Here is a 23,806-nt window from a genome sequence, read left to right as displayed (position 1 = left end):
AGGGCTTTCAGCCCTCTCTAAGCGGTTTACAGAGTCAGCATATTGCCCCCAACAACAATCTGGGTCCTCATTTCACCCACCTCGGAAGGATGGAAGGCTGAGTCAACCCTGAGCCGGTGAGATTTGAACAGCCGAACTGCAGAACTGCAGCCAGCTGAAGTAGCCTGCAGTGCTGCATTTAACCACTGCGCCACCTCGGCTCTACAATTAACAATGAATCAGTGGAACAGAAGTTGCCTCCAGAAGTTGTGAATGCCCCAACACTGGAAGTCTTTAAGAAGATGTTGGATAGCCATTTGTCTGAAACGGAATGAAGAAGAAGAAGAAAAGGAGGAGAAGGAGAAGGAGAAGAAGAAAAAGAAAAAAGGAGGAGGAGGAAGAAGAAAAAGGAGGAGGAGGAAGAAGAAGAAATGGAAGAAGAAAAAGAAGGAGGAGGGGGAGGAGGAAGAAGAAAAAGAAGAAGAAAAAGAAAAAGGAGGAAGAAAAAGAAGAAAGAAAAAGAAGAAGAAAAGGAAGAAGAAAAAGAGGGAGGAGGAGGAAGAAGAAGAAAAAGGAGGAGGAAGAAGGAGGAGGAGGAAGAAGAAGAAAAGAAAGAAGAAGAAGAAAAGGAGGAGGAGGAGGGGGGGAGAAGGAGGTGGCAGGAATGCTTCTCCATTCAAAGTTGGAGCATCTCAGTCAAGATGGGAGACTACCAGAAACCTTACCTCACTTGGCGTCATCTCGCTAACTGGATCAAATTCTTCCTGCAAGAGAAACAAGGAGAGGAGGGATATTTATACAACCACAACCACAGTCACAACCACATATGTGGGGAAAGGGACACAGGGGTTGACTGGCAGTGGAAGGAAGGGAGGCCCAGCTGACTGGATTGGTGACAAACGAGCAGAGACTGCAGTCAAATGAGGAGAATCAGGAGCAGCAAGAGAACTACAGGAAGTCCTGCTTACAACTTCATTATATATGGACCGTTTGAAGATACAACAACGGCACTGAAAAAAGCATCAAAATTCAGACCCTGGGCAACTGGCTCATCTTTATGCCGGTTGTGGGTTCCTGGGGCTAAGGGATCTTCCTTTACGACCCAAAATCAGTGGGGAAGCCAGATCCACTCAGCAACTGTGCGGCTAACTTAACAAGCGCAACGTTTCACTTCACAACTGGGGCAAGAGAGGATGTAAAATGGGGCAACATTCACTTCACCAAGGTCTCGCTTAGAAACCTGGGGCTCAGTTGGGGGGCCAAAGACTCCTGCTGCCTTTAATTTAAAGGGGGCCCCCCATTCACGTTGCGTTGGATGTGGTGAAGCCACCACAAGGTAATTTTTTTACCATGCCAGGGTTGAACGTCAAACGTGCTGTTGTGTGGCAAGAGCCGGCCTATCAGACAAAAATCCTTCCATCACTACAGTCGGACACTTTGCATTGCAAAACAACCTTCCCAGCTGGCTTGCAACAAGCAAAGTCGACGGAGAAGCTGGATTTGCTTAACTCAATCCGACAGAATAGAGCTGGAAGGGAACTTGGGGGTCTTCTAGTCTAACCCCCTGGTAGAGCAGGAGAAACTATACCACTTCAGACAAATGATTGTCCACTCTCTTCTTCAAATAGCAATAGCAGTTAGACTTATATACCGCTTCATAGGGCTTTCAGCCCTCTCTAAGCGGTTTACAGAGTCAGCATATCGCCCCCAACAACAATCTGGGTCCTCATTTCACCCACCTCGGAAGGATGGAAGGCTGAGTCAACCTTGAGCCGGTGAGATTAGAACCGCTGAACTGCAGATAACAGTCAGCTGAAGTGGCCGGCAGTACTGCACTCTAACCACTGCGACACCTCGGCTCTCCCCCAGTGCACCCATAACTTCTGAAGGCAAGGTGTTCCACTGATTAATTGTGCTCACTGTTAGGAAGTTTCTCCTTAATTTCAGGTTGCTTCTCTTTCATTATTTTCCATCCATTGTTTCTTGTCTTGCCTTCTGGTGCTTGGGAAAATAAGTTGACCCCTTTTTCTTCTTTTTGTGGCAGCCCCTCAAATACTGGAAGACTGCTATCATGTCCCCCCCTAGTCCTTCTTTTCTCTAGACTAGCCGTAGCCAAATCCTGCAACCGTTCTTCCTATGTTTTAGTCTCCAGGCCTTTAATCATTTTAGTTGCTCTTCTTTGCGGGTTTTCCAAAGTCTCAACATCTTTTTTTTGTAACGTGGTGATCAAAACTGGATGCAAGTATTTCAAGAGTGGCCTTACTAAGGACTTATAAGTTTCCCCTCGCACATATGTCCTGGTCGTTCCCGGCTCTAGTGGGTGGGGTGCTCATCTCCGTTTCAAAGCCAAAGAGCCAGCACTGTCCAAAGATGCCTCTGTGGTCACATGGCCGGCATGACTAAATGTCGAAGGTGCACGGAATGCTGTTACCTTCCCACCAAAGGTGGTTCCTCTTTTTGTACTTGCGTTTTTACCTGCTTTCGAACTGCTAGGTTGGCAGAAGCTGGGAGAAGTCATGGGAGCTCACTCCATTACGTGGCACTAGGGATTCGAACCATCGAATTGCTGACCTTTCTGATCAACAATCTCAGCGTCTTAGCCACTGAGACACTGCGTCCCTTAAGGATTTATAAAGAATGCTAATACTTCCCCTGATGTTGATTCTATTCCTCTGTTTATAAAAGCAAGAATGCCACTCACTTAACAGCAGCAATTCGCTTAACAACTCTGGCATAACATGGTGTGGGACTCCCTTAAGAACTGCCTTGCTTAGCAACTGAAACTCTGATCTGAATTGTGCTTGTAAGGCGAGGCCTACATGGAAGTGGGGGCTTTCACTAGTCTGTTGTTCAAGTCCCCAGCTGTTTGGTTAGCTTATGGTTTAGGGCACTGTGCAAGCCCTCATTATGGATGAAATCAGGAGCCAGGTTACGTATAATGTGGATGTAACGCAAAGGACCCCCTGACTCTTATCTTCCCCCAGGTACACAGACTTTCACAATCCCCTTGCTTGCATTGGTGTCCTAAATCACACGCAGGACGTTTGCAGGATCCCGGAGAACAACTGTGATAACTTGATGGTTCCGTCAATACAGCCAAACGTTGCATTAGCAATTTGAGTAGCAGGACTGCGTCACTGTGTACCTCATAGTAAAGAGTGAGCTGCAAAAGACCTACGCTTCTTGAATTGATTTCTCCTTGGGAAACACATTCCGCCAGAACCAGAAATGTCTTTGCTACGTTTCTTTGCAAGAAAACGAGACATCGTCAGTCAAACGAGGATAAAGGCCCTCAAAGAGCATTCGACATTCACCCAGTAAAATTGCGTGTCTATTTCAGCCTCCTTTCGCCAATCTTTGTAGAGACTGGCACAGAAACACCCCCCCAAAAAATTACTTTCATGATGCAGATTTATTTTCAGGATAGAAAGATGGAAACTGAGGCAGGGATGAAGGCGAGAAAGGTTTAGGATTGGCTGTTCCAGAGGCCATGGCTTTAAAGCAGGAGTGTCCAAACTTGGGAACGTTAAGACCTGTGGACTTCAACTCCCAGAATTCCCCAGCCAGCATTCGCGAATGCTGGCTGGGGAATTCTGGGAGTTGAAGTCCACAAGTCTTAACGTTCCCAAGTTTGGACACCCCTGCTTTAAATAAATCAACTGGTTTGTCAAAGGGAGAAAGAGGATTGGTTTGAATGACAGCTAACACAAAAACATAATCAAAACGAGAGGCAGAACTGTGCTGAAGGGACTGGACTGTGGCCATACAGGTAGTCCTCGACTTACGCCCATTCATTTAGTGACCCCACAAAGTTAGAACGGCACAGAAAAAAAGTGCCTTACGGCCGTTTTTTCACACTTGCGACCACTGCAAGCGTACGACTTACGACCGTGGCCATGGGATTAAAATTCGGGCGCTTGGCAACCGGGTTCGTATTTATGACGGTTGCTACGACGGTCCGGGGGAGTCACTCTGTGATCCGCTTTTGCGCCCTTCAGACAAGCAAAGACAACGGGGAAGCCAGATCCACTTAACAACGGCGTTATTAATTTAACGACGGTAAGTGACGGACTTTGCAACGGTGGCAAGAAAGATAAATAAAACGGGGCAAAGCTGGTGTAACAAGCTTAGCGACCAGAATGTTAGGCTCAATTGTGGTCGTAAGTCAAGGACCGCCCGTACATTAGAGCAGTGTTTCTCAATAATGGTCACTTTAAGATGGTTGGGTTTCCATTCCCAGAATTCCCCAGCCAAAATTCTGAGGGTTTAAATCAGGGGTGGGCTGCTGGTGGTCCTCAGGGGTTCGGGAGAACCTCTAGTTAAGATTCTGTGCAGTTTGGAGAATCCCCAAATCCCACTCCTGCCTGGCCCTGCCCACCCTTGCCCTCCCCTCCCAGGAGTCCCCACATGGCCCGTTTTGGATACAGGCAACTGCCCGGAGATTCGGGGAGGGCAAAAAACGGGCCTACCGGAAGTTTGGGGAAGCCGGAAATGGGCCCATTTCGGGCCTCCCGAGGGCCCTCCGGAGCCTGGGGAAAGCAATTTCCCCCCTCCCGGAAGCTTGGAGAAAGCTTCTGGAGCCCTGGGAGGGCAAAAACACCCCCCACTGTGGTGCAGGACTAGGCCACGTCCACCCAACAACTGGGCAGAGAACCCCTGGCTAAATTTTTTGAAGCCCACCCCAGGTTTAAATGCAGATATTTTGAAGTTACCCGAGCTAAAAGGCAGTATATTAGGGGAACTTTAAAAAATTTTCTCTAAACAATTCTGCCTGTGGGTTTCCTGTACAAATTGTCCCAGAAAATCAGATCAAAGAATGTCAACTAAGGTTTGGGTAGCTTTTTGAAAGCTCCAATCAGGTGGGATTTTTCTAACGTCATCCGCTTTACATACTCTTGAGTTCTATTTATATGCCATAATTAAGTGTGCATTGTGTGTGCTTCTTAATCTGAAGATAAGATATGGGCTCACGCTAATTGGCAAGTTATTATCTATATCAGTGACTTTCAACCTCGGAAACTTTAGGAAGGGCTTATCTAAATTAACACAACTGTGCTACATGCAGGATTTCTTCTAATGATAAAAGACAGTACAAGTCAGCACAGCTATGGGTTGGCCAGGATGTGCAAAGAACCAAAAGCACAGCTTTTATTCTAAACATATTCGCACGATATTATGTGAACAAAGATCTGTAATACAGAACAGGGTCTCTCAACTGCGGCAACTTTAAACCTGATGGACTTCAACTCCCAGAATTTCCCAGCCAGCATGGAATTCTGGGAGTTGAAGTCCACCTAACTTAAAGGATATTATGGTTAGGGAATTCTGGGTGTTGAAGTCCATACTTCCGTCAATACAGCCTAACATTGCATTAGTATTTTCAGCAACTAGACTGTGTCACTGTCTACATCAGGGGTCTCCAACCTTGGCAACCTTAAGCCTGGTGGACTTCAACTCCCAGAATTCCCCAGCCAGCAAAGCTGACTTGGGAATTCTGGGAGTTGAAGTCCTCCAGGCAAAACTGGCTGGGGAATTCTGGGAGTTGAAGTCCTCCAGACAAAGCTGGCTGGGGAATTCTGGGAGTTGAAGTCCTCCAGGAAAAGCTGGCTGGGGATTTCTGGGAATTGAAGTCCTCCAGGAAAAGCCGGCCTGTGGATTTCTGGGAGTTGAAGTCCTCCAGGCAAAGCTGGCTGGGGAATTCTGGGAGTTGAAGTCCTCCAGACAAAACTGGCTGGGGATTTCTGGGAATTGAAGTCCTCCAGGCAAAGCTGGCTGGGGAATTCTGGGAGTTAAGTCCTCCAGGCAAAACTGGCTGGGGATTTCTGGGAGTTGAAGTCCTCCAGGAAAAGCTGGCTGTGGATTTCTGGGAGTTGAAGTCCTCCAGGCAAAGCTGGCTGTGGATTTCTGAGAGTTGAAGTCCTCCAGGCAAAGCTGGCTGGGGAATTCTGGGAGTTGAAGTCCTCCAGGCTTAAAGGTGCCAAGGTTGGAGACCCCTGGTCTACATCATAATTAAGAGCGAGCTGCAGAGATCTGCCCTTGTTGAATTGATTTCTCTTTTGGAAAATATATTGCGTGAGCCCAGAAATCTCTTTCATGTGCTTCGCGCAAGAAAAACGAGGCACCTCAACCAAACTGTCGGGGGAATTCTGGGAGCTGAAGTCCACCCATTGAAAATTGCCACGGTTGAGAAACATTGGTTTAGATCGAAGGTCGGAAAGAATACAAGGTTAATACTAAACTTTACTAAAGGAGTTTGTATGGATAAACAGGCAGATTTTCCCCCAAAGTCACCTAGTTAGGGAATGTTTGAATCCCAGAAGCCAAATTGTCTTGAATTGGGGAGTTAGGTTCTGTTGTGGCCCAGCAGGAGACGTTGGAGCTGCCACCAGACTCCGACAGCGAGGGGCCTTATGAGTTGGCTCTGGAGGATGTGGAGGACCCTGGACCCTGGGTTCTGACTCCGAGCAGGGCGCAGAGAGGCTGGTTGGCCACCAGGAGGCGCCTGAGCCTTGGACCAGTGGGGAGGAGACAAGGGAGAGCGAGCCGGAGGCCAGCAGTGAGTTGTTCCTGGATGCACGCCATCAAAGAGCTACTAGGCGTCATGAACAATTACGCAATTACAGGAGGTGATTGCACTCAGCTGGTGTTCAACTGGCTCCTCTCCAGACTATAAAAAGCTATTTGTGCACACGCCCCTCTTTGCAGAAGTCAACACAGAATTGAATGTCGGGGAACTTTGTATGAGCTTGGCAGGCTGGATTGCTGCCAAGCCTTATCTGTGTTTATTGCTGCCCAAGCTTGTCTGTGCTGGGTTGCTGCCAAGGACCTGTTTGTCTGTTAATTAAATGCTGCAATTTATCTCTGGCTCGGAGTGTGCTTTGGTGTGGAACGAGGGGTGGGTGTCAGAATAGAATAAACCCTATAACCTTCAGCACAGTTTTAACCCTCTCGGGCCACTCTAAGGGCCAATCTAGGTTTTAGTTCCTGTGATTTTTGGAAGGAGAGGGACGGATACGGGGCGGCTGGCCCACACTTACCACCACAGAAATACGGACACGTTTCGACTTGTGCTTTTCGGATGCCCCCGGATTCTCCTCCTTTTAATTTTTACCAGGGGAAGAAAACAAATGGGAGGGAGAGAGAACATAATTTCAGGAGGAGAGCCGGGACAAGTCTGCCATGTTAGGGGATAAGCAGCGGCCTGGGAAGTAAAGATTTCTTGGCTCAAAGATGGAGCGAGGGATGGGGGTGATAAAAACGGGGAGCTCACCTCCGCCGACTCGGCTGCTGAGGCGTTGGCGCAAAAAAGGTTCCTCAGGGTCATCCCTGCCGTCTCGGTTGTCCCGGCTGTCCCAGCTGTGGAGAAAGAGAAAGAGAGAAAGAGGGAGAGAGAAAAAGGGAGAGAAAGAGAGAAAAGAGAGAGAGAGGGAAAGAGAGAAATGGAGATAGAGAAAGAGAGAGAGAAAGAGAGGGGGATAGAGAGAAAGAGAAAAGAGAGAGAGAGAAAGAGAGAGAGAGAGAGGGAGGAAAGAGAGAGATGGAGATAGAAAGAGAGAGAGAGAGGGAAAGAGAGAAAGATAAAGAGAGAAATGGAGATAGAGAAAGAAAGAGAGAGAAAGAGAGGGGGAGAGAGAGAAAGAGAAAAGAGAGAGAGAGAAAGAGAGAGAGAGGGAGGGAGGGAGAAAGAGAGAGATGGAGATAGAGAAAGAGAGAGGGAAAGAGATAGAGAGGAGGGGGAAGAGAGAGAAAGAGACAGGGGGAGGGAGAGAAAGAGAGAGAAAAAGAGAGAGAAAGAGAGAGAAACAGAAAGAGAGAAAGAGAAAGAGGGAGAAAGAGAGAACAAGAAAGAAAGAGGGAGAGGAAGAGAAAAAAGAGAGAGAAAGAGAGAGGGGGGAGGGAGAAAGAGAGAGATGGATAGAGAAAGAGCGAGGGAAAGAGACAGAGAGAGAGAAAGAGAGGGAGAGAGAGAGAAAGAGAAAAAAGAGAGAATAAGAGAGAGAGAGAGGGAGAGAGAAAGAGAAAGAGAAAGATGGAGATAGAGAAAGAGAGGGAAAGAGAGAGAGAGTGAAAGAGAGGGGGAGAGAGAGAAAGAAAGAGAGAAAGAGAGAGAGAGAGAGAACGAGAAAGAGAGAGAGCTCGTAATTATTCAGAGAGTACCTGGGGGAGGACTCAAGTGCCATACAGGTAGTCCTCAAATTATGACCACAACTGAGAGTCCAACATTTCTGTCATTAAGTGAAACTTCTCCTAAGTGAGTTTTGTCCCATTTTATAGCTTTTTTTGCCAGAGTTGTTAAGTGAATCACTGAAGTTTTTAAGTTAATTAACAAGTTTCTTAAGTGAATCTGGCTTTCCCATGGACTTTGTTTGTCAGAAGGTCGCAAAAGGGGATCACCACATGACCCTGGGGACACTGCAACCGTCATAATTATGAGTCAGTTGCCAAGCGTCTGAATTTTGATCACATGACTAAGTTGCAATCGTTGTAAGCGTGAAAAACGGACATGAGTCACTTTCTTCAGTGCCGTTGTAACTTTGAAGAGTCACTAAATGAACTGTTGTGCGTTGAAAACCTGTATTGTGCAGAGGACTAGCAACTTGAAGCCCGCCGTTAGAGACCAACGCAACGAGGCAGTTTGGGAAGCAGAAAGTCCCTTTCTAAGAAAAAAAAAAAAACCTGTATAGTTTTCATTGCAACAATAAAGGGGAATATTTGTAGACCCAAGAGTTTTCCTTGGTGCTCTCTGAGCTTGGCCGTTTTCTCGCAGGCGTTTCATTACCTAACTAGGTAACAACATCAGTGCTGTAGTAAGGAGAGGGAGTTTACATGGAGAACTCAATGGGGCCTAGAGCAAAAGAGCTTTTTCGGTTACCTGAAGGGTTGTCTGATAAAGAGCTGGGGACCCGTTTCAGAGCCGGCTTCAGGGGCTTCCGGGGTTCGTTCTGTGGAGGGAGGAAGGAGGAGGACTCCTCTGGCACGATCTGGTTGGAGAAGAAAAAAGGAAGACATTAGAAAGGGAGACAACTTCACCTCGGATGCTTCCTGGTTTTGAGAAAGGCCGGGGATAGTGGCGCAGTACTGGAAGAAGGAAGAATTGCCTACTGTTCAAGAATGGACGTTAAAAGTAACAAACTTAGCAGAGATGGCTAAAATATCAGCATACCTCAAGGACCACTCAGATGAGAAATGCAAGATGGAATGGAGAAGATGGACTGAATACATTCAACATAAATATGGGACTAAGAAATTTCAATTAGCTTATGAATGAATGAACAAGGAATGTTACAACTTATCTAAAGTTAGCCTTACAAAAGGGGAAATAAAGTACAAGCGAAGGGATGATACTAAAGTTTGTTAGTTTATTTTAGATTATGATTGCTAATTTTTTATACCCTGTATTTGCTCTGGGAGGTTGGGGGGGGGAAGGGTGGGACGGGAGGCGGAACTGGGGGGGGGGGGAAGGGAGGGAAGGGGAAAGGTATATAGTTGTAAAACTTATTAAAACTTTTAATTAAAAAAAAGAGAAAGACTGGGGATTGCGGGAAAGATAAGAGAGAGAGGAGCCCTCGGTGGGTTAACAGTCAGAGGGAGAAACTTACCCTGTGTTTCCCTGAAAATAAGACCCTTATTTTTTTTTTGCCACCAAAAAAGGCACCAGGTCTACTTTTGCGCGTGCGCAGAAGCATCGCACGCATGGGAGCGGGCCCGAACGGGGTAGTAAAACAATGGGCAATCCACCACTCACCCTAGCTTAATTTTTACCCAAGCACCCTGGAGTGGGCGGGCTCTTAATTAGGGCTTATTTTGAGGGTAGGGTTTTGTTGTGGCCCAGCAGGAGCCGTTGGAGCTGCCAACAGACTCCGATAGCGAGGGACCCTATGAGTCGGTTCTGGACGATGTGGAGGACCCTTGGCAGGGTTCAGACTCCGAGCAGGGACCAGAGAGGCTGGTTGGCCACCAGGAGGCGCCTGAGGCATGGAGCAGCGGTGAAAGCCAAAGGGAGTTTGTCCCTGGCGTCAGGCCCTGGAGCAGTGGTGAAGACGTCAGGCCCTGGAGCAGTGGGGAGGAGCTAAGGGAGTTGGTCCCAGACGCCAGGCAGAGATGGGCCGATAAGCACCAGCAGCAATTAGGGAGACATAGAAGATAATCGGGCCCAGGTGGTTGTGATTAAGCTCCTCCCAAAAGAGTATATAAGAAGAGACTTTGGGAGGAAACCTTTTGCAGGACACAACCGTTATACTAAAGCTGGAGAAGCTCTTGTGTGTATTTCTTATCTGTGGAAATCTGGGTTGCTGCCAAAGTCTTGTCTGTGAATAATTGCTGTGAATAAAGTGGCTAATAGTAACCTTGGGTCGGCAGCTCACCGTACGGAGGGGGGGGGGGTCAGAACAGGCTTATATTGGCCACACGTGTAAAAACCAAGCTAGGACTTACTGTCGGGGTAGGTCGTATTTTGGGGGAAACATGCTAGGAAGCATCTGCCCTAATTGTTCAGCTGCTTAAAAATGGAGGCAGTGGATTTGTGCCTTCAGATTTGCAAGATTCTCTTAACTTAGCTTTGCAAGACAATTAGTCCTCAGCTTCTAACTAGTTGCTTAGTAACCGTTCAGAGTTATGACAGATCTCCCTGGGGGGGGGGGGTACTTACAATCCAGATTCAAATTTCTAATATGGCCGCCCCTCTCCCTGAGGTCACATGACTGTACGTCATGCTCTTGGCAACCGGGCCCTATTTAAAATCTTTTGCAGTGAGTTTCCCACATTGCGTTTGATCTATTTATTTGATTAATTTTTTATTTTATTTTAGTGTATTTATACAGCCGCCTACTTGCTCTCAGCAACTCGAAGTGGTTTACAGATGGTTTTGCTGAAAACTTGCATTAGCTTCCCGCCTCTAGCAAACCATTAGCTCACTTAATGAGTGCCATGTTTGTTTAATGACCGCTGCAAAGAAAGGTCATAAAATTGGGTCAGTCACATGGGTGATCTGATTTACAACTGTCCTTGATTATGACGGTAATGGGGCAGGCTTCATGGCGGTCATAATTTGACGACTGCCTTAGAAAGTAGAATTCATTCATCCGGTTGTATTTCCTGTTGGGGTTACCCAGGTGCCCTGACAATTGCTTTGCACCCCGAGTGTAGGCGACTGCATGTTTCTCTTTTTCCAATGGTTTTGTAGGAGACAACCAGGCTGAGCCCGAGGGAGGGGTCAAACACGTCATCAGCCATGAATCCCTGCGTGCCCACAAGAGATCTAAATCCAGCCCACAAGGAAGGCCTTCATTTCCCTTGACCGTTAGTAGCTCAGGTTTTTGTAGAGAGCTAAACTTTCAGAAAAAAAAATCCTTCAAGCTGACTGAATCTCCCGATTTCCCTCACATTTGACTGGTTTTGAGTTCTTTACAAAATGAAAGGTGTTGGCAAAGTCACCATGGGTGTAAAGAGTCACCTGAAAGCGCACTCCTGTCTCTGGCGCATGGTGTGGCTCCTTGTTTTCCTGGCTCTTCTCAGGGACCCGGTGCTCCAGCTGCGTTTTCTCCTGGATAAACTGCCGGCGACGAATGTAGCTCAGCTGGTCGTGGAGGAGAGCACCAATCTGCGTGCGGTCAATGGATCCGAGCAGGATCATGGATTCTGCAGAGGGAAGCGAACGGAATCCATTTTTTGGACTGAGGACCAGTGGCGAAGCAATGCGCCGCTCTGTTTAACTGAGTCAGATAAAGATTAGGAGGCACATTTGCCTGCTCAGTAAAGTTGCTCGGCATTACGCTTGACTTCCAGCTTATCATGCTGGGCAAATTCGACCATTTCTGAATCCAGAGAGTGGGATAATTTGAAAATGGGATAATTCTCTATGTTTTTAAAATAATCCTGAAGGGGCTGGACTAGAAGGCCTCCAGGGTTCCTTCCAGCTTGTTCTGTTCTATTCCATTCCATTATTCTATTCTATTCTCTTCCGTTCTGTTATGTTCCATTCCATTATTCTATTCTATTCTATTCCATTCCGCTCCGCTCCGCTCCACTCTAATTCTACTCCACTCTAGTCAAATACAACCAGTAACTCAGTTCCCAGGTGGCTAGCTTGATCCACTGGATAAAGTCCCAGTTCTCTTATATTTATGGTGAGCTATTTCTCCCAGCAACCTCTGGTGCAATGCAAATTCAATGCAAATGCAGCCCGGTGACTCGTCCTGCTTAGGGGGTTCAGGGGTACAGCTGCCTTGCAAATGTTGGCATACAGCACTTGCAACCGATGCTACAAATTGCTTCAATGCGCAGCTATTTCCCTAACCCCCTGCGGTGCCTGACATGTTAACTCCGCTTGTTCCTCCAAAAGGCCAAACGGCTGTTACAAGGATTGTGGCAAAGTTGAATGGCGTGCACAATGGCGCTGCAGAAAACTGGCCGGCTTCCTGTCCTTTGGACAGCAAATCTGAAGTCACCGGGCTTAAAACGTCTCCATTATATTCGGAGATAACTGGCCATACAAATAGGAGCCAATAGCTGCCCTCACTATTTCCTCAAGACTAAAAGTGTCCTTAATTCCTAATTTCCTGACCAATGTCATTGTCTCGGAACATGATCCAATTTCTCAAAATCCTTTTTTTAAACAATATGGTGCCAAAGACCAGAAACATTTTTTTACATTTTATTAAGATTTATAGGCAGGGAAGGGGGTGCAATACCAGAAAACAAACAATAAGTGAACAAAATAAAATAATAAAACACAACTTGCATTCCACAGTCAACACTCGGGCGGGTAAATTGGGAACATACACTCAAGCTGGGATCTGACCAAAATAAGGTTCTCAAAAACCTGTTGGAGGCATGTGATTTATCTTACTTTCTAAGATATACCTTCGTTTGTGGACTCAAAATAACATGAAGTTTTAGTAGCTCTTTATAAAGCCTTAGTAAGGCCACACCTGGAATGCTTGCATCCAGATTTGGTCATCACATTGCAAAAAAGATGTTGAGACTTTGGGAAAAGGGCAGAGAAGAGCAACTAAGATGATTAAAAGCCTGGAGGCTAAAAGATACGAAGAACAGTTGCAGGATTTAGGGTTAAAGGACTAGGGAAAGAAGGACTAGGGGAGACATGATAGCAGTCTTCCAATATCTCAGGAGCTGCCACAAAGAAGAGGGAGTCAAACTATTCTCCAAGGCACCTGAGGGTAGAACAAGAAGCAATGGGTGGAAACTAATCAAGGAGAGAAGCAACCTGGAATTAAGGAGAAACTTCCTAACAGTGAGGACAATTAACCAATGGAACAGCTTGCCTCCAGAAGTTATAGGTCCTTCATTTCTTTTAAGAATAGAATAGAATAGATTTGGAATAGAAGACCTCCAAGGTCTTTTCCAACTCTGTTATTCTATTCTATTCTGTTCTGTTCTGTTCTGTTCTGTTCTGTTCTGCTCTATTCCATTCCATTCCATTCTCTGTTCTGTTCCATTCCATTTTCTATTCTTTTCTATTCTATTCTATTCTACTCTATTCCATTCCCTATTCTATTCTATTCCATTCTCTGTTCTGTTCCATTTTCTATTCTATTCTATTCCATTTTCTATTCTATTCTATTCTCTGTTCTATTCTGTTTCGTTCCATTCCATTCTCTATTCTATTCTATTCTACTCTATTCCATTCCCTATTCTATTCTATTCCATTCCATTCTCTGTTCCGTTCCGTTCCATTCCATTTTCTATTCTATTCTATTCCATTCTCTATTTTATTCTATTCCATTCCATTCCATTCTCTGTTCTGTTCCGTTCCATTCCATTCCCCTATTCTATTCTATTCTATTCTATTCTATTCTATTCTATTCCTATTCTATTCCATTCCATTCCCCTATTCTATTCTATTCTATTCTATTCCATTCCATTCCATTCTCTGTTCTGTTTCATTCCATTCCATTCTCTATTCTATTCCATTCCATTCTCTATTCTATTCCATTCTCTATTCCAGTGATGGGCAACCTTTTTGGCGTGGTGTGTCAAAAATCGGCAAAAAATCGAGCATAACTCGCATTGTGTGTCACTTCGACAAAAACATAATTTTGCCCAATTTATAGTTTAAACTACAAAAATGTATAATTGCAATATATAATTGTATTTAATAAACCAAAAACAAATTATTTAACATACCTGCTTAGTAACTTCTTTGTTCATCAGTCGATTTCGTATGTTGCCCTTGATATTATTGAGCTTGTTTTTTATTTTTTGGGTGCTCCATCAGTGGGCCAGTGACAGCAGATAGAATTATAGATAGCCAATTAGGGGTTAACTAGCCTAACAAGCTAACACAACCTCCCCCTCACTTATCTCAGTTATTGTGGGCAATTACAAGTCCATGGCACCCCAATAGTTGCTGCTAATGGCGCTCACAGTTCCCGTTGGCACTCCGCTGTTCCCTGCTGTGGTGCGGTCATAACCGACAGTCCCAGGAGTAGACTCTCTGTGCCGGCCTGACTGGAGAGAGGCGCGCACTGTTCCCGCGCTCCTCTCCTGCGGGTCCTCCCTTGCCGCGCTGATGACGTGTGTGCGCACGGCACGCCTTACCAGCAGCCCCTGCGCTCAGAAAGGGGCGGCGGCGATACAGTAAGTGAGTGTGGGCGGGGGAGATCACACGTCCCGCCCCCCGTTCCTCCAGCACAGATTCTTTCATCCTCGGCGGCCGTGCAGGAGCCGAGGATGAATCGCATGAAATCCTGTGCGTGTCACCCCAAATGGCTACGCGTGTCAGCATTGACACGCATGTCATAGGTTCGCCATCACTGCTCTATTCTATTCTATTCTATTCTATTCTATTCTATTCTCTATTTATTCCATTCAATTCCATTCAATTCCATTCAATTCCATTCCATTCCATTCCACTCCACTCCACTCCACTCCATTCCTTTGAAATGATAAATCATGGTCTTTTCTCTCCAGTTGAAGAATGCCCGTGAAGCCTTTTGAATGTTTCATCAAAGATTGTTACCAGCTTGTATTTGTTGCAAATACAAACATCTCAGGATGTTTTCAGGCAGGAAAACACACTTGCCACAAGCGCTGCAGATCACAAGTACAGACTTTGGATTGCCCTTCATCTCCACTTTTGCTTCTTAGATACCACCAGCGGAATCAGCATTTATTTCTCTTTGAACTTTTTTTTTTTTTTAGACTTTTGCATTAGCCAAGATCAAAGTGTTCACTCGGGTGGAAAAAGGACTTTTCAGCAAGATCCCTTTACCTCCCCCACTGGCTTGCTCAGGGAGATCTGGGGATAATATTTTTTTTTAAACCCTCTAGAAGTTATTAAACAACATCTGGTACACAGAGGGAGGATCAAACCCATCAGATTGAAGCTTTCTAAACTAAGTGGGAAAATAAATTTATGGAGGCAACATATTCCCTACATTTCATAGGCCTGTAGCCCTGGGCACAAAGTCTTGGCCACGCATAAAGACTTACATAGATGGACATTTTTAACCAAGGAGGGAAGGCAGGAAGGAGAGAGGGAGGGAGGAGAAAGAAGAAAGGGGATGTAATGAAGGAAGGAAGGCAGGATATAAATCAGAAAGGAAAGGAAGTGAAGGAAGGAAGGAAGTAAGAGAAGAGGGAGGGAGGGATGGGAGGGGGGAAAGAAAGAAGGAAATATAATGAAGGAAGTGAGGACATAAATGCGGAAGGAAGGGAAGGAAGGAAGGAAGGAAGAAAGGAAGGAGGGAGGGGGGAAAGAAGGAAGGAAATATAATAAAGGAAGGGAGGCAGGATATAAATGAGGAAGGAAGGGAGTGAAGGAAGGAGGGAGGGAGGAAGGGAGGGAAGAGGGGAAAGAAGGAAGGAAATATGAAGAAGGAAGGGAGGGAGGATATAAATGTGGAAGGAAGGGAGTGAAGGAAGGACAAAAGTAAGGAAGGAGGGAGGGGGAAAGAAAGAAGGAAAAATAAAGGAAGGGAGGGATGATAAATGAGGAAGGGAGGGAGTGTGAAGGAAGGAGGGAGGAAAGAAGGAAGGAGCTATAATGAGGAAGGAAGGGAGGGAGGAAAGAAGGAAGGAGCTATAATGAGGAAGGAAGGGAGGGAGGAGATAAATGGGGAAGGAAGGAGATAAACAAGGAAGGAAGGAAGGAAGGAAGGAAGGAAGGAAAGAAGGAAAGAAGGAAAGATCTCTATCTGAGGTGAGACAAACTATGGGTGATTTGAGACATTATAGCAGTATTTCTCATCCTCACCACTTTTAAGATATGAGGACTCCAACTCCCAGAATTCCCCAGCCAGGATTACTGCATACTAGAATTCAGCAATCTCCATTTCCCTATTTCACAACTGCAGAACTGATCTAGCAACCCTTCCAGATGCTGGAACACACTGGATGTTGTTTTTTTTTTTTACTGTTCCATAAACAAAAGAGTTTTCTCTGCAGGATTCAAACCCTGGAGATCTCCACTTTTCTTACTGTCTTTGCTTTTAAATGTTGTTTAAAAAAAACCCCACTTTGTAGCTGCACTCGGGAGAAGCTAAGGAACGATTCCTGTCCCTCTCCGCTCTTCCTGTGAGATGCAGACTAAGCAAAACATGGCGAAACTACTAATTTGGATGACTAATACAGCACAGGAGTGCAATTGTTAGTTTTGTTGCTGTTGTTTTTGCAAGAGAGGAACAGAGGCGGTTGGAAACCGGGCTGAAAGAAAAACTCTTTATGCCAGCGCAGGAAGCAAAACACGATGGGAAGAACAGGGGAAGCGAATAAGAACATTCAAATTAAAGTTTAAAACCTGGCATTCACTTAAGCCAGCATTCTGAGTCCCATAGTGGCCTATCTGCTGCATCTCAACAGGAAATACCATATTTTTGGAGTATAAGACGCACCTTTCCTCCCCTCAAAAGAAGGTGAAAATTTGGGTGCGTCTTATACACCGAATGTAGCCCCGCCCACCTGCCGGCCCCCACCCTTTGGCCTCTGCCTCCCAGCAATTTACCTCCTTGCAGCAAACGGGAAAATGGGGCTTGCGGAGGCTGCAAAAGGCTATAGCAATCCCTGCAGCCTGAAACAGCTGATCATCGGGAGGCCCCTGCTGAAATTGAAAGTGAAACCTGCTGTTTGCTCCAGGAGGCAAATTGCTGGGAGGCAGAGGCAGATTTTTTTCCCCCTTGTGAAGGAGGAGGAGAAGGAGGAGGAGGAGAAGAAAGAGGAGAAGGAGAAGGAGGAGCAGGAGGAGAAGGAGGAGGAGAAGAAAGAGGGAAGGAGGAGGAGGAGAAGAAGGAGGAGGAGCAGGAGGAGGAGAAGAAGAAGAAGAAGAAGAAAGATGAGAAGGAGAAGGAGGAGTAGAAAGAGGAGGAGAAGAAAGAGGTGGAGGAGAAGGAGGAGGAGAAGAAAGAGGAGAAGGAGGAGGAGGAGAAGCTGGAGGGGAGGAGGAGGAGAAGCTGGAGGGGAGGAGAAGAAGGAGAAGCTGGAGGGGAGGAGAAGGAGGAGCAGAAGGAGGAGGAGAAGAAAGAGGAGGAAGAGGAGAAGAAAGAGAAGGAGGAGGAGAAGAAGAAGAAGGAAGAGAAGAAAGAGGAGAAGGAGAAGAAGGAGGAGGAAAAGAAAGAGAAGGAGAAGAAGGAGGAGGAGGAAAAGAAAAGGAGAAGGAGAAGAAGGAGGAGGAGAAGAAGGAGGAGGAGAAGCTGGAGGGGAGGAGGAGGAGCAGAAGGAGGAGCAGAAGGAGGAGGAAGAGAAGAAAGAGGAGAAGAAAGAGGAGGAGGAGGAGAAGAAAGAGAAGGAGGAGGAGGAAAAGGAGGAGGAGGAGAAAGAGGAGGAGAAGAAGGAGGAGGAGAAAAAGAAAGGGGAGAAGGAGGAGTAGGAGGAGAAGAAAGAGAAGGAGAAGAAGGAGGAAGAGGAGAAGAAAAAGGAGAAGGAGAAGAAGGAGGGGGAGAAGGAGGAGGAGGAGGAGAAGCTGGAGGGGAGGAGGAGAACTTGTTTCACTTCTCATCCAAGATGAAGCTTCTTGGATGAAAAGCAAAATGTTTTCTTTTCTTCCTCAAGTTGCCCTTCCTTTTTAAAAAAGCACCTTTGAGATAACGATGACCTGGATGACTGAGAATCTTCACAGACATTTATTCAAGTTTAGCCTGTTGATGCAGACGTAAAGACCTTTAGCTGACTTGGTTCAGATGGTTGTGTGAATGCAACTGAGGACGTCGTCCCAGTTGGGAGTATCAAACCTTTTTTAAGGATGCTCCAGAAATAATACAAAGGGGAAGTCAGATGCGTCATAGTCTACTAGACTCCCTTTGTTGCCATGATGTCTTTCTGGCTATATAATATTTAAAAAAAACAAACCACAAATCGAGCTTGATCTAAGAAGAATTTCAAAAATATCATGTTGGCAATTATGATTTGAACGGATCATTTCCCCTCTCTAATTTCGCATCCAATTCAGCGACAAACGTGCTGAATCTTTTGATGTTGTTATAATTTGGGCTCGGTGATGTCAGTAGCTGATCGCTTGACTCACCAATCGATAGAGCATTTAGGAAAATAGAAATTGCACGAGCTCCTTTGGAAGAGGCATTGGACAAACTAAGAAAATCTATATTTGTCCCCATGGAAAATGCACATGGCCGTAACACGTGCGCCGATGTTTAGGCGCTGATGCTTCCGTTTAAGCATCTGCACGCTCAGAAGATGCACTTGTCAATGCTGGAAGGCCAGCATTGGGCCTTACCAATGTTCTGATAGAGGCTTCCCGAGAGCATGAAGCAAGCTCCTTGTCCTGACAAAAAAACCCTTTTATAAATTTACTGTGAATTCTGCTCATTCACATCCAGTCTTTCAAGGGAGGATTTACAGTCACAGACCTTATCTGGCTTGGAGAGCTGCCAGGCTGATCTCTGCAAAACTTGGCAAGGAGCCTCGGAGAGTCACGAACCAATTAAGCAAACTAATTGCCTCCTGCAAACTCCACTCCCCTTTTGCTCCTCTTTTATCTTCTCTGGGAGGGGCCATTCATTGTCCACCTGTGGCCTTACTCCAGTGGTGGGATCGAACCAGTTCGCACCACTTCGGGAGAACCGGTTGGTAACTTTCGGAGTAGTTTAGCAAACTGGTTGTTGGAAGAAATCATGAGGGCAGAGAACCGGTTGTTAAATGATTTGAATCCCACCACTGCCTTACTCCCAAGTCGACCCCCTGCTCTTTAGCTGTTCCCTTCGTCTGGCAACTCTGCGCATGCGTACGTACATCGGGAACAGGCTCCAGCTGTTCTTCTGCCCCACTGATGTCTGACTCCAAAGGCAGCTGATAACTGTCAGACGGCCCTGGCCCCCTCTCTGCTTCCGACACAGAGCCCTCATCAGAGCCTTCCCCAGACTCCAGGACTGGCCCAGGTTCCTCCCCAACCTCCTCACTGTCCGAACCTTCTGCGGGATGCGGGTAGCATGTGAAACCTCCCCCTCCCTAGTCCGGGGAAAAAATCTCTCTCCACGGGACCAGTCCCTGGTGCCTGAAAAATTGGGAGCTGCTGCTGTCAAGAATTATGGAGCAGTATATAAATCTAAGTGCTATTGGTATTGCTGGTTGTAAAAAGTAGATTGGGGGTATTTAGTTCTTGCTTGCAAAAGCAAGTTATACCACTCCTAAGCTCCTCCCACCTTCCCCACCTGCCTGCCCATCCTTTTCTCTTACCGGCTGATTCCACCAGTGCTAGGCTCTTCATCTTGGTGCTGTGTAACACATCCTGAAGATCGCGGTACCTACAGTTCAGTGTGATATAACGTACGTCACGCACCATGATGTCCTCCACGCGGACGTTGTACTTCCTGAAAATGCAAACAAGCAGGCTGGATTTACACAATGAACATTGATTTAACCTACTCTCTGGATATGCCGCATGCATTAAAGTACAGGTAGTCTTCGACTTATGACCATAATGGCGTTTCCGTTGCTAAGTGAGACGGTTGTTAAGGGAGTTTTGCCCCACTTTCTTGTCACTGCTCTTGTTCAATTAGTAACATGGTTGCTAAGTGAATCTGGCTTCCACAGTGACATTTTGGTTACAAGGTCGGATACAGCAATGGTCGTAAATGTGAGTTGCCAAGCATCTGAATATTGATCACGTGACCATGGGGATGCTGTAATGGGTGTAAGTGTGGAAAACGGTCGTACGTCCCTTTAGACGGTCACTAAATGAATGGTTGTAAGTCTAGAACTACCTCTACAGTGAACAAAATCAGTAGGTTTTGAATTAGAATTTTTCAATACAATTGAAGTATACAATTAAAAAAAGAATATTAAAAAAAAGAAAATAGAAATGAAAGAAAACATAGACTTAAGACTTCCACACTTCTTTCTGATAATTGCCATTGTTCTTACACCTTTGTTTTTGACCCAAATTCTTCAAATCCATAATCATCAATGCAGAGAATTATGATTATGATTCTTTTTGTCTTTCAACAAAAAGCCCACATAAGACTTCCAATGTTTTGTTTTTTAAAAAACCAGTCTTATTGCCTTTTCTCTGGCCAATGAAAGGAAATTGGTTGGATCAATACAATGCAATAGAAGAGTCGGAAGGGACCTTGGAGGTCTTCTAGTTCAACCCCCTGCCTAGGCAGGAAACCCTCTACCGTTTCAGACAAATGGCTATTCAACATCTTCTTAAAGACTTCCAGTGTTGGGGCATTCACAACTTCTGGAGGCAACTTCTGTTCCACTGATTAATTGTTCTAACTGTCAGGAAATTTCTCCTCAGTTCTAAATTGCTTCTCTCCTTGATTAGTTTCCACCCATTGCTTCTTGTCCTACCCTCAGGTGCCTTGGAGAATAGCTTGACTCCCTCTTCTTTGTGGCAACCCCTGAGAGATTGGAAGACTGCTATCATGTCTCCCCTAGTCCTTCGTTCTATTAATCTAGACATACCCAGTTCCTGCAACCGTTCTTCATATATTTTAGCCTCCAGTCCCCTAATCCTCTTTGTTGCTCTTCTCTGCACTCTTTCTAGAGTCTCCACATCTTTTCTACATTGTGGTGACCAAAACTGAATGCAGTATTCCAAGTGTGGCCTTACCAAGGCATTATAAAGTGGTATTAACACTTCACGTGATTTTGATTCTATCCCTCTGTTTATGCAGCCTAGAACTGTGTTGGCTTTTTTGGCAGCTGCTGCACATGGCTGGCTCCTATTTCAATGGTTGTCCACTAGGACTCCAAGATCCCTTTCACAGTTACTACTATTCAGCAAGGAACTACCTATACTGTACCTGTGAATTTTGTTTTTCTTGCCTAAATGTAGAACTTTACTCTTTTCACCATTAAATGTCATTTTCTTAAATAGGGCCCAATGTTCAAGTTTGTCAAGATCCTTCTGTATATTTAAGCCTGTCTTCTGGAGTGTTGGCTATTCCTGCCAGCTTGGTGTCATCTGCAAATTTGATGAGTCCCCCATTTATTCCCTCATCCAAATCATTGATGAAGATGTTGAAGAGTACGGGGCCTAAAACAGAGCCTTGGGGTACTCCCAAGGGTACTCCTGACCTTGGGGATCAGGGGTGGGCTTCAAAAATTTGAGCAAGGAGTTCTCTGCCCAGTTGCTGGGTGGGCATGGCCCTGGTGGGTGTGGCCTAGTCAGTCTCCTGCATCATGGCAGGGGGGGGCATTTTTGCCCTCTCTGGACTCTGGAGGTTTTTGTCGAGCCTCCGGGAGGGCGAAAACTGCCTCCCCAGGCTTCGGAAGACAGAAATGGACCCATTTCCAACCTTCCCAAGCTTCCAGTAGGCCCGTCCCCCCCCCCCCCTCTCAGAGCCTCCGTGCAGATCCTGCACTTACCTGTATCCAAACCGGGCTGGGTGGAGACTCCTGAGAGGGCGGGATAGGGTGGGTGGGGCCAGCCAGGAGTGGGATTTTTTTATTATTTTTTATTTTTTTAAATATTATATACATTCACAATTATATGATCTCATAACTGTTATTAATAATATGTATTTGTAACAATTTTTCTCCCCTACAGTTGACAATATAATTGAAGTTGCTTTCTTACCATCCCATAAACCCATCTTATTTTACAACAATCCTACTTCTTCTTCCTTCCTTCCCTCCTTTCTTCTCTCCTTCTCTCCTTCCCTCCCTTCTTCCTTCCCTCCCTCCTTCCCCCTTCCCTCCCACCTTTCTTCTCTCCTTCTCTCCTTCCCTCCTTCCTTCCCCCCTTCCTTCTCTCCGTCTCTCCTTCCTTCCCTCCTTCCTTCCCTCCTTTCTTCTCTCCTTCTCTCCTTCCTTCCCTCCTTCCTTCCCTCCTTTCTTCTCTCCTCTCCTTCCTTCCCTCCCTCCTTCCTTTCCTCCTTCACTTCCTCCTCCCTTTCCTTCCTTTCTTCTCTCCTTCTCTCCTTCCTTCCCCCTTTCTTCTCTTTCTTCTCTCCTTCCTTCCTTCCTCCTCTCCTTCCCCTTCCTCTCCTCTACCCTTCCCTTTTTCTTCCCTTTCCTCCCCTCTCTCCTACTCTTACATTCCCTCCAATTCTTCCTCTGCTTTTCCCTCACCAGGAGTGGGATTTGGGGGTTCTCTGAACTGCACAGAATCTTAGCTAGAGGTTCTCCCGAACTCCCAGCAGCCCCCCCCCCCCCTAGGTTGGATTCAGACAACACATTAACACTTGGGAAAATTAACTTCGATTAATGCTAACCCAGCTAGATCTTCGTCCAATATGCCAGAGAGGGTGACATTACAGGCGTGGCATTGCTCTTTAAAACAGAGGTGGATAATTCCACCCACCCCGCCCCTTCACAGATGTTCAAAATGTGTTGTGATAAGTGTAGCCAAAATGTTCCTACACTTGAAAGGGGCAGGTTTCAAAGGGTGAAATAGGTTGCTTCAGGCATTCATTTCTTCTGATTAAAATTACAGTGGTATCTCGGTACTCATCCTTAATTGGTTCCGGGAGGCGTGATGAGTACCAAAAACGATGAGTAACCAACAAAATCTCCCCATAAGGAATAATAAAGTGAGTCTCAAGGCAGCCGAGGGCCGAATAAATGATGAGTACCGGGACAAAATTTTCATTAAAAAAAATGCCTTGAGTCCCACATTCGACGCGTTTCAGAACAGTTCGGTATCGAAGTACCCCTATATCTTCCAGGCTTCCTGCCTGTATTTTGGGGGGACACTCACTTTCACCTTTAATTTAGCCCTCGGAAAAATCCTCTCGTTGGTCACCCGGCTGCACTTCGCAAAGGAAAAAATGCAAAACAATAAATAAATAAGTGTAATTCTCAGCTTCAAGGGCGTTGTGCACTTTGGTCCCAGGGAAACCTGCAAGGTTGTAAGGTCGAGATCCGTGATGCCGAAGCTATGTCATGCGTGGCACACGGAGCCATTCCTGAGGGCACGTGAGGAGTTGTTCCTGTCAGCTCCAGCACGCCAGCTGATTTTTGGCCTTGATATTCGGCCGTTTTTCACCCTCCGGAGGACCAAAAACAGCCCAACGCTCAAACTGGAAGTTTGGGAGCGGACTTCCGGTTTGCGCATTGCGCTGTTTTTCGACCGCCTAGAAAGCCTCCGGAGCCTGAGGAGGGCAAAAAAACCGGACCTATCAGGCCCACCGAAAGTCGGAAAGGGCCGTTTCCAGCCTCCAAAAGGCCTGGGGGGGGAGGCCTGTTTTCGCCCTCCCCAGGCTCCGAGAAAGCCATGTGCATATGCGCAGGGCAGCGGGGTGGTGGCCATGCGCGCATGTGCAGGGGCATGCCGCAGTGTGTGTGTGTGTGTGTGTGTGAAATTATGGGGATGGGCATGCGACCACCTGTGATAGCGCCCATGCCTTTGGCGCCCGAGGCGAAAAGGTTTCGCCATCACTGGTCTAGATAATAACAGAAAGGGAAT

General features: G+C 46.2%; 1 protein-coding gene across 1 annotated transcript in view; it reads right to left on the bottom strand.

Moving 5' to 3' along the window:
- CLCN2 (chloride voltage-gated channel 2) overlaps nt 1-23,806 on the bottom strand; it is a 95,178-nt gene that overhangs the window by 3,680 nt on the left and 67,692 nt on the right. The window contains 6 exon segments of the mRNA XM_032225127.1: nt 705-743; nt 7,017-7,076; nt 7,250-7,335; nt 8,852-8,960; nt 11,432-11,616; nt 19,627-19,760. Of these exon segments, the coding sequence (XP_032081018.1) occupies nt 705-743; nt 7,017-7,076; nt 7,250-7,335; nt 8,852-8,960; nt 11,432-11,616; nt 19,627-19,760 (613 nt within the window).

This window comes from Thamnophis elegans, chromosome 10, assembly GCF_009769535.1.
Source record: "Thamnophis elegans isolate rThaEle1 chromosome 10, rThaEle1.pri, whole genome shotgun sequence".
NCBI classification, from domain to species: domain Eukaryota; kingdom Metazoa; phylum Chordata; class Lepidosauria; order Squamata; family Colubridae; genus Thamnophis; species Thamnophis elegans.
The sequence above is the reverse complement of the archived record's forward strand: the minus strand, read 5'-3'. Positions and strand labels throughout refer to the sequence as shown.